The sequence below is a fragment of the Sinocyclocheilus rhinocerous genome, unplaced genomic scaffold (genome assembly GCF_001515625.1).
Source record: "Sinocyclocheilus rhinocerous isolate Xijiao unplaced genomic scaffold, SAMN03320098_v1.1 scaffold377, whole genome shotgun sequence".
NCBI lineage: Eukaryota > Metazoa > Chordata > Actinopteri > Cypriniformes > Cyprinidae > Sinocyclocheilus > Sinocyclocheilus rhinocerous.
The window spans coordinates 1,234,324-1,246,032 of NW_015633195.1; the positions used below are offsets into that span (position 1 = coordinate 1,234,324).

General features: G+C 37.1%; 1 protein-coding gene across 1 annotated transcript in view; it reads left to right on the plus strand.

Annotated features, from left to right (window-relative positions):
• Positions 1 to 9,996: 9,996 nt before the first annotated feature.
• Positions 9,997 to 11,709, plus strand: part of LOC107743888 (cytosolic carboxypeptidase 6-like) — a 60,923-nt gene continuing 59,210 nt past the window's right edge. The window contains exons 1-2 of the mRNA XM_016557340.1: positions 9,997 to 10,000; positions 10,151 to 10,273. Coding sequence (XP_016412826.1) covers positions 9,997 to 10,000; positions 10,151 to 10,273 — 127 coding nt within the window. The remainder of the gene's footprint in view (positions 10,001 to 10,150; positions 10,274 to 11,709) is intronic.

Genomic DNA, 11,709 nt, shown 5'->3' on the forward strand with positions numbered 1-11,709 from the left:
TACTGTATATTGCTGCTGCCACACAGATCTAAAATAAACATGCAATTTATTTCCCAGATGTTTACCTTCACAGACATAACTGACTGTTTTTTATAACTCATGTGCGTTTTTAATGTAAACTTGTGTGTGAATGAGAACTTAGTTTAGTACTCACATGCTGTGACAGTCGCTTTCTGTCCGTGTGCTTCGGATGTGTGCACTCAGAAAACACGGTATCAGAAGTTTAAACTCATATGGTTTAAAACTCATGATTTCAGCGCGATAAACATGATAATCAGAACCAAAACAGATGTTTTTAGCAGGTCCGAGCTGTATGGCACAACTCTATTCTGGAAAAGGGGGCGGGGAGCAGCAGCTTATTTGCATTTAAAGACACAGGCCCGAAAAACAGCGTGTTTCTGCTTCCACTCAAAATAGGCATTTTCAAAATGATATTATAAATGATCTGTTGAGTATTTTGAGCTGAAACTTCACAGACACATTCTGAGGACACCAGAGACTTATATTACATATTGTAAAAAGGAGCATAATATGTCTCCTTTAAATCATGATATATATTTTAACTTGCAAAATGTTATTACAATGTAAAATAATGGTTTCTATTTTAATATCCTATAAAATATAATTTATTTCTGTGAAGCAAAGCTGAATTTCCATCAGCCATTACTCCAGTATAAAGTGTCACATGATCCTTCCGAAATCATTCTAATATGCTGATTTATTATTAGAATTATCAATGTTGGCAACAGTTGTGCTGCCAACTATTTTTTTGGAAACTGCAATACTTTTTTCAGGATACTTTGATAAGTTAAAGTAAAAAAGAACAGCATTTATTCAAAATATAAACCTTTTCTAAAAAATATAAATCTTTGCAATCACTTCTTATCAATTTAACACATCCTTGCTGAATAAAAAAGAAAGAATAAAAATTTACTGACCCCAAACTTTTGAACGGTAGTGTATATTGTTAGAAAATATTTGTGTGTGTATATATATATATATATATATATATATATATAGTGACTCATTCTCAGCTTTAGATCTTAAAATGTGTTGTTTTATTTACCTTTATAATTATATAGTATGCATACTAAATTAGACTTTCACAAGATGTTTAATTTAAAATGTTTAGCTGTAATTAGGAAGAGTGGATAAAATTAGTCCAGATTCATTATGTTGTTTTGTGCTAAACAATTAACTTTTGTTTAATATTAAATATCATACTGTCTATGGCAAAGCCTAATCATCATCTTCATGCCAACGGACGCAGCTAAACTCAGGTACAATACAAACCACTAAACCATATGTTTTTCTCTCAAAATAACTAAGCAGGCAAGAATAAGACATTTTCAGCCTGTTTTGTTTCTAGAGAGTGTGAAAAGCAGAGGTTAGCTGAAAGTGGGTATGACTGCAGGAAAATTAGCTGTTTCTTTCTTTATTCTTTTTTTTTTAAAACTGTGTTTAGTACAGTATGATCTGGTCTCCAGGCCCCATGAGAGGCGTGTGTCCAGTTAATAACCTATTGACACTGACCCATCTGTTGGGGTGGACTGAAGCCAACTGAAAAAAAGGGAGATGGAGAGAGCGTTGGAGAATGAGAGAGAATGCTACCATTTTTACGTCATAGAGGGTGTGTATGTGTGCGTATGAGCCATTACTTAAAACTGTATCACATTTGGTTTATGCTATTATACAGTTTGTACCTCCACAGTGTCAACATTGCAACTTTTAATGCTAAATCCATTTAATATAATATCATTAAAGGCAAATCTTATGAAGTTAAGAATCCACCTAGTGTGTTGCATGCTACTAAGGGATCATGTAAAGAGCACTGTTTTCTCACTCTCACTGTAATTATGTTATCGATGTTGCAGCATTTTCTATTTGTCAAGTACCGTAGCCTATTCTGAATTTTATCGTATACAACAAACCTGGTTAAAAATCGTTCAGAAGATGGTGTGTGTTCGTGCGCATGCACTGGGTTGGGCTGTCACTTGAATCATGGAGTCTACTGCTTGATTCCAGAGTCATCTGCCTTTCATTCTCCCTCTTCTGTCCGCTGGGGTCCCAGGAGGATTCTGATTGCTGTCTCAATAGTGACTCTATGTGTCTTCATAAAGCCTGTTCAGAGCTCCTGTGTGCTGTCTGTTCCATGCAGATGACCTGCCATTCACTGCAAGGGACTCATGCGTGGAGTCCCAACATGGTTCATCTAAAAAGGGTTTCCCTGTACACCACCAAAAACATGTTGGACACGTTGGAAAGGCACACCCACACTCACAAACACTCTTACAGTGCTAGCTTCAAATTGCCTTCAGCCCAAAATGAAAGTCTCATCTTTAATGTTTAACTCAATCCAGTTTTGCCATCCCAGTCATTGGCGTCACACTCGTCTTGCATGATTGTTAGCAGCAGAGTCGGTTATAATGGTGGGGTAAAACTTATTTTGATGTGGAAAAACATTGTGTCTCGTGGGACCCAATTAAAAAAATCAGAGGATCAAGAAGTGGACTATACTTCGCTTTTGTATTCTATGATTGATGGGTTCATTAAATCATATGTTCACTTGGTAGACTGCATGACAGGACCAGCGTGCGGAGAAGAAATTCTGCTTTTGCAGGAATGTCATAATTGTCATAGGAATATCTGCTTTGATTCTGTTTCGCCTAGAATTTAATTTTCTGCTTTTTGTTCACAGATCCATGCGGTCGGTGTGCACTTGTACATCACATGCACCCTGAAGCATGCGCAGATGTCTGCAGACACAAAAAAACGAGGAGGGGATAATTTTGAACGATCTGTATTTTTGTTGCCCGATTCATAATACGAATTGACAGTCTCAATAAATAAACGGAGGCATGGAGCCAGATAATTGGAGATGTTAGGGAATGACATAGCATGAAGGACAGCTTTTCAATTTTCAGTTTGAAGGGTGTACCATGCAGCACAATTCCTCATTATTTAAAAACAATCCATCTGCCCTGGCCTCCCTGCTGGTTGTAGTTTGCCGTCGAATATGATCACGAGGAAAAAATCATTGCCAATTTTGTCTTATTAAAGATGACCCCCATTCTCTTCATCTGCTTCTGACACTCGCCGCTCCGCTCATAAGCTGAAAATTAGTGGCTGAGGGTCTCTATGCCTGTGTCCTCCTGAAACGCAAGTCATATGGTTGTTCATTTGCAGACTAATCAGAAAGCTGCACTATTAATGGAAAATTAATGAGTTCGGATTTGATTTTGGTTGATGGCATAGGCTATGCTCCAATTGTCCTGGAATCCATATACTTTAATCAGTCTATATTGAGAGACAACCAGTGTCGGTTGTGAGGGACATTGCAATTCTAAAATATGAGACACTTGAAGGGACCGGTTGATGACTGCAGTCTCTGTCCTCACAATATAAGAAAAAGAAATATCAGGTTCAAGGTAGCTATTGATAGTAATATTTTTCTTTTGTTCATATTTATATAAGGTCTAAATGATGAGTGCTTACCTACTTTATTTCTTATCCAGACTCTGAGTGTGAATTCCATTTGAAAGTGAGCACCACTCTATCCTAATCACTGCGAAGGGCAGAGCAACTGAAGTCTAATACTGTATGTGGCCATTTGAAACATCCTACACAAAGCCATACTTCAATGCCACTTTATTATGAATCTTAATGTTACCTTGATGACATACAGTAACCGCAAAGTTCATGTTTGTAGATTAACATTGTTGTGGCAAATAAATGTTTGCATTAAATCATGTGTCAAATAATACACTTTTTTAAACATTTAAAGATAAAATTACTTTCTTGAAGTGACTACTGAATGTACCCTTGGCTAAATGGTCCCTTGTGAAGGGATTCAGTTGCTCGCTTCATTTTGGAATGAACTTGGAAATAGCATCCACATCAATACTGCAGTCGAGACCTGAATAGGTTGAATCTGAGTTGAGATTGAGACCAAATGATGGTTGAATCCTAAGTCAAGACCAAGTCCAAATGATCCAAAGGCAAGTCAATGACAAGACCAAGATCATGAAAATATGGTCTTTGGCTCAGACTCGATTTGAACTCATACTACAATGCTGGTCGACATCTCTATAATTTTAAGATGAAATTAAATATTTGACAATGCACCTTTCTGTCCTGTTTTGTCGTGTTTCCCATTGGAGCAGGAAGATTGGGCAGGAAGGAAATAAATGTTTTTTTCTGGCCAGTAGTCTGTAGGTATGTAGCAGGTATTATAAGTTGCTACTTGGTTCTACATTTTTGTGCATTTGATTGCACAGAAATATGTTTAATTCAGGATGAATATTCTTGAACTGTTTTCCCAGAAAAGACAATTTGTACATTTTAAATTAAACTTATAGGAGAACTTTTGCAAATAGGTGGCTTCAAATAAATAGACATGGACCTACAGACACAAATCCCTTAATTTATTTCTTTTTCATATATAAACGCATAATATAATCGATGTTATAGTGAATGTTGTATTAGCAGCTAATAAAGGGCTTCGTCTCTGTAAACATTGCTGACATTTCCTCTCCATTTGGACGCTTTTATGCGGCTACATGGCATTATTTGGCGCGTTGTGGGAAGACATCCGTGTGGCTGGGGGAGCTGTGCGCTATTCGCGCGCTTACACCTGCTGGTTACGTCAAACCATTCGTCTCTCGCGGCAGCAAGCTGTCGTCTTGGAAACGCTCGTTCAGCGTCGCAAGCCTGTGTGAGGTTGTATGGACGGACGATGGAAGAAAACAGCAGAGAACATCTCGACACTGGTGTGTAAAATGAAAACACATTAATACAGAGTAATTTTACAGTTTTCTGTTCACAGACGCTCGTTGGGTATGTATAGTGAGCAAATTTCGCTGTTAGGTGCATGAAATAAGCGCTTCGTTCATGTAAACAGAGTGACCGTTTGCTAACGTTAGCCGAATAAACCTTGTTTATGTAACGTTAATACTTGCAGGCATTTAAAGTGTCAGAACATTACAAATTGTCTACGTATCGCGATAAATATCCATTTAACATTGACTGCATAAGTCATAAAAAGCAACACCACGTGTGTTTGTAGTCCAGCCTTGTTAAGTGGACATTTCCATGTACGATGACTGACATATTCACACTTACTGGCTCTGCTACATCTTTACGAAACTATACTAGATTTGCTATGCATTTATTTATTAAATATACTAGACATGTAATATTTATGCTAGCTTTACAAGTATTTAACTAGCTGGACTACCCCTTACTACTTTACTAGTATTTATACAAGCTAGGTTACTAGTAATCTGATAAGACAACCAGTGACGGAACTAGAATTTTATACATGGGGTGGCCACTGCTATTTCGGGGGTCCACACACACACTGTACTCATACAGTGGAAAGAATAAATTAAAGAATGAATTAGTGTTGAACACAAAATATTTTCAGAAAATAAAGCTTAAGCACCAAAGAGATACGATACAGTAGCATGTGTCTGTTACATGAATTGCTGAGTTTATTTGCAAAAACATTGCTGAGTTTATATGCAAAAACATTAGCATTTAAAAAAAACAACAAAAAACATTGCAATTAGACATAGCAGGCATCAAGCAGACCTGGTTTTGAAAAGAAAAACGCAATTTTAGTGCCATCAATGTTACAAACTTATCCTAGGCATATTTAATACAACATAATTCTGTGGTTCTGGTGAGAATTGGCAAAATGTTTCACAAACTCATCCATGTTGAGGGAGCACGCCCTCATTGACTCAACACTGAGAATCCCAAGGTGACTTAACCTGTAATCAGCCATTGTTGTCCTAAGGTGTGTTTTGATCAGTTTTAAAGCTGAGAAGCTTCTCTCACAAGACACATTGCTGACTGGTGTAACAAGAGAAATCTTACAAAGTCGAAATAGCTCATGGAAGACCTTTTTTATAAGGTTCCAGAAATACAACAAAATCAAGGAGATTAGACGGTCTGTCACTTCCACTTTTCTCTCTCCTCTCAAGAAGCCACTTGGTTTGATGAACTTCATGTTTGAGGTCCTCTAAATCTGACTCAACTGACCAAAGGCAAATAGAGTCTCTTCATTCAAGAATGTTGAACTCTTTGGGTTGAGAGACTGGAACCCTTGCACAATTCTTTTTTGAAAAACGCTTCTGCAGTTCAGATGTGAGACTGTCAATCACCTGATAAAATATAGCTCTTTGAAAGCTCTCACCATCACTTTGGTCACTAATCTTCTGGCCTACAGTGCTCATCATTAATAAGTCATGAAGTCTTAAAGGGGTCATATGATGCTGCTAAAAAGAACATTATTTTGTGTATTTGGTGTAATGAAATGTGTTTATGCGGTTTAAAGTTCAAAAAACACATTATTTTCCACATGCTGTACATTATTGTTTCTCCTCTATGCCCCGCCTTTCTGAAACGCGCCGATTTTTACAAAGCTCATCGGTAGAAAGGAAAAATTGAAATCGCATCATATGACCCCTTTAAGCTTGTTTTAGGCTGTCTTTTACACACTGTTTGTACACTTATTTTGCAGTGCTCCACAATCTCCTCAACCTCAGGTCTTTCCATAGTTCTCAGAGTCATCAGACTCTCGATGACCTCTTCAATTCAATTCAATTCAATTCAAGTTTATTTGTATAGCGCTTTTCACGATACAAATCGTTGCAAAGCAGCTTTACAGAAAATTAAGTTTCTACAATATATTTAGTAGTAGCTTGTCAGGGGCCACTTGCGTTGTTGATCTATAATGGGCGATGGGCAAAGTAGCATAAATAGTGTAATCTATTAACTATGCAAAAAACCCTCTTTTTACTTAAGTACCAGATGTATGCCATAAAATATTTTTAATACGACTGACTTTGTATTTAATGTGAATTTAATAAAAACATTGTAAGTTACAAATTATAACACTTTCATGGTACAGAAAGAGAGCAAAGAACATTTACATTATCAAAAACAATATCACTGACTTCAGTCTAGCCAGAGTTCAGGCTCTCTCAAAAACTCCCATCAAAATCACTGAAGCGGTTTACACTATGAAATGAATATCTTACTTACATTCGTACGCACATCTGCACTTTGTTGTTTATGATGAGAAAATTCGCCAGAGAGCAGAATTCAGTCAGCGCGCGCGCGCACTGTACAAAACATCGGCGTTTCGGCGATGACTCATCTGAACGCCTCTGATTGGCCGCTGCATTTATAAGCTCAACAGAATCGTGTGTGATTGATTTTAATGCGCAGCGCTGTAAAAACGTGTCTGGCTCTGTGCCAGTAGCAGCTGGTGATGTTTTACTTTTTCCATTATTGCCACCCACAGGACAAACTGCGCATTGCACCCAAAGTTGTTTTGTGTGATACGATTCCAAATTTAGGGGGTCCAGAGTGGGGCCCCTCTGCCCCCCCTAGAACCGCCCCTGCTTGTAGCAAAATTTGGTAGTTTATGTTGTTTCAGGGTTGGCATCATCAGAGGTTCTCTGAGGGGTTTGCATCATCTCTTCTCAGGTGTTCGGTCATCTCAGGTCTTTGTAAGGGCTGGATCCAGACTGATGCTTGTGTAATTCCGCCGCTGCATTTTGGACTACCTGTAGCTTGTTTATTGAAGCTTGTAGCTTGTTTATTGACCTCTCTGTGCAATATTTTGAGTGGCAGTTAACAGTAGCACATCGGCAATAGTTTTAATGTAACGGTTTTTCTCCACTTTCTTTTTCCGTTCCTCATTAATGAGATCCAGCATTGATAAGTTGCTGTTGATAGCCCTTTTATGCTGATTCCAAGCATACATAGCATTGATATGATGCTCTGCCTTTAAATGGAGCTTAAACACAGAATCTTTAAACAGTGCCTTTTTCCAGTTAGACTGGGATGTGAAGGCAGATTCAGGTGTATTGGGCAAAGAAAAATACCTACAGGCAAACAATAAGCTGAATCTTGACTTACAGAATATTCAAGCCATGAATTGTCCTTATACCAGGAGCTGTTGAAAGCCCTTTTCCTAGTACCATGCTGAGCTCTGAGGAATGTTTTCAAACATGGCTGTACAGGACCCTCTTCTCTGGATCTTGAGATGTCTGAAATGCAAAATAAATAATATTATAATAAAATAATAGTATAATGTTAAATATGTCATATCTATATGGAAATGTACAATTAAGGAATCCACAAATTAGCTAACTGACAGCTGCTAACTAAAATGTGTAGTCTAAAGTATAGGTCTGGCCTACCACTGGGTCCTTTTGGAATAGCAAATCTGGTGCTTGATGCAGTTGGAAGGGGCTCAGTGACATCTTCTGTCATCTCTGGCTCACTGTCTTGCTCAGAGCCAGAGGTCTCTGTGTCATCCCATGATACATCTATTTATAACACAAGATCCATTAGTGGTTCCCATAGAATAGTAAAAAAAACACACACACAATGACCGTCACTTATTATTTCCCACAATTATTTCATTACCAACATGATTCAAAATAACTTGTTGTGAGTAAATGACAGGATTTTGATTTTTAGGTGAACTGTCCCTTTAATCTGACAAAATCATCTGTTAAAAGCTGAAGCTCAACTTAAATTCTGAAATTGCATGTGATTGCTGAGTAGATGCTCTGACCTGTTGGTGGACCTGAAGTCTGACCACACTGACTCTGACTAGTCTCAGGTATGGACCTGCTCTGGGATCCAGTGCAAGGGGTGGGGTCTGTTTGAATCTGATCTGCCTCTTTGTGCTTCTTTAAAAAGAAGTCTGATATCTCGCCCTTTCTTTTCATGTTAATTGACCCTGTGCAAAAATATGACAGTCTGGTTAAATCTGATCATCCAGTTACAAACATTTTTATCTTAATTAAAAATCCCCATTATCATACCTGTACATTAAAATCAACAACCATCCTAAATTACCCTAATCTGAAGTAAATAACTGAGCTGGCTTCTCTCGTCCTTGGGTCGTCCTCGATTTGAAAATTGCTTGCGCTGCCGGCGAAACCCAAAATAAACATATTTTGACAAATGAGATGTCAATCAGCATCAGCAACTGCCAGTAGGCAATAAAATGTTGGGGTGGCACCCGGGGTGGCCAATCGGATGTCAGAGGTGTCAAGTACCACCCCGGACACCCCTCTGGTTCCGCCACTGAAGACAACCGCCTTTATGTGAGAATTTTCTGAATTCAACTCCTTATATATATATATATATAGACAGGATGAATATATATATATATATAGACAGGATGAATATATATATATATATAGACAGGATGAATATATATATATATATAGACAGGATGAATATATATATATATATAGACAGGATGAATATATATATATATATAGACAGGATGAATATATATATATATATAGACAGGATGAATATATATATATATATACTGTATATCTGATATATATGTCTATATATATATATATATATGTCTGAGTGCTGTCATTCTGCATAAGATCTCCTTTTGAGTTCATTCTAAGAACGAAAATAATATGGGATTGGAGTAAATTTTGAATCCACATTTCTTTAATAGTTTTTGCTTTTATTATTTTTAGATTTTGCTTCTGTTGTCATATTTCAACTCATGTTTGTGTACAATTGTTCAGACTCAATTAAGTTTAAGAACTTAGGTGTTGGCATTGTTTTCTGTCATGCACACAGACCACAACCCTGTTTAAATGGCAGGTTTTAAATGCTGTGTTACAGGAATATGATATAACTATTGCCAAGGAATTTTGAAGTCAGCAACAGGCAGACTTTCATTGCTGAAAATTTTATTTCCTTTGTGTTCTTAGAGATTGGAAACTGCATATATGTACTTCTAAATTTTGTGTGGCAGATAATGAAACGGGGGGAGAGGATGCTCTGGTGGGGAATGTGAACAAACTGATGGTCACCCCTCCAGGATACACTGGACCACCCAAGAAAGGTCACATCGTCTTCGACGCCTGCTTTGAGAGTGGTGAGAGATCAGAGTATTTTTTTATTTTTTATTTTTTGCCCCCTTTTCATGCAGTTATGTGTACAATACTGTTCAGGAACAGCATAATATATATATGTATGTATGTATGTATGTATACAGTATATATATATATATATATATATACATTTTGTATCATTCTATTTAGAGATTGGAAACTGCATATATGTACTTCTAAATTTTGTGTGGCAGATAATGAAACGGGGGGAGAGGATGCTCTGGTGGGGAATGTGAACAAACTGATGGTCACCCCTCCAGGATACACTGGACCACCCAAGAAAGGTCACATCGTCTTCGACGCCTGCTTTGAGAGTGGTGAGAGATCAGAGTATTTTTTTATTTTTTATTTTTTGCCCCCTTTTCATGCAGTTATGTGTACAATACTGTTCAGGAACAGCATAATATATATATGTATGTATGTATGTATGTATACAGTATATATATATATATATATATATACATTTTGTAACATTCTAAATGTCTTTACTGTCACTTTTGATCAATTTAATGCATCCTTGCTGAATAAGTATTATTTAAAAAAAAAAAATCATGCTGACCCAGAGCTGTTAAATGGTAGTGTAATTTCTGCAGCATTAGCCATTAGGATGGATTTTTTCCCCCTAGCACTCGGCCCATCTTCCATTATTTAGTCAAACTAGTCAGGCACAAACTTAGATTGTTGGCTGAGATTACTGAAGTTGATATGACTAAAGCAATGTTGAAAGCACAGCAGAATTTACACTTTTTGAAGTGATCAACAACCTATGTTTTGGGGATGATTAACCTATGTAAATTTCAGTTTAGTGTTAGCAAATTGCTGATAACATTAAAAAAAAATAAAAGTACATACTTTATTCTTAAAAATCAACTTTAAATATTGATTGTTTATAAAGGTAAAGGAATTGGCAACCAACATTTTATCAGCAATTTACTAACACTAAATTACCATTATAATCTTGTGCTGAGTTTCATGAGTACAAATATATTAACTTGAGCATGTAATGCTGACTTGTTCATGATCTAATTTATCTAGTGTATAAACAGAATATCAATTAAAAAAGCAACTTAGTTAAGCAATATGTTAACGTGCAGTTAATTAAAGATTTAGAAGGATGTATATGGTGAACAGCTAGAATAACCGTCCGTGACTCTACAAATGTGATACACCCTTGAATTCCCAGGAGAGCCTGAGATCTCTGTCGTCAAGCATGTTTTTACAAAAATCATTGTCAGTTTCTTTTGTTTAACCATACTATTTTAGCATATGGCAGCACAGCCTGAGAGAGACTATTGTGTGAGCGGGGATTTTGATTGATAATTATCTCCCTTTTAAATGGAGGGGGTAAAAATGGAAGCGTTTCATTTGAAAGTGACTGCTCTTGTCGGTCTACCTCGCTGAAAACTGTAATTAAAGCAAGTTATGATATTTTGAAGAATGCTTTGAGTTAAATGGCCTTTGTTTGGCACTTTTTGCCAGTCTCAATGAACAGTGATGTAATGAAAATAAAGTGCTTTTGCAGTGACAAGGTCAAGTGGGCAGCTGAGAGCAGCTTTGGGCCAGATTGACAGTGAATCAGTATGGTTGTAACAGATACAATATCATTCTTTGCTGGGAGATTAGGTTCAGGGTCTCCAGCAGATGAGACTCAGCTTTCATATTTTTGACAGCCAACCAATTCACCCCTCTGCGGGGAAAGAGCTCGCCTGTGGCTAGGGTCCCTGTGGGGGATATATATATATATCTATATATA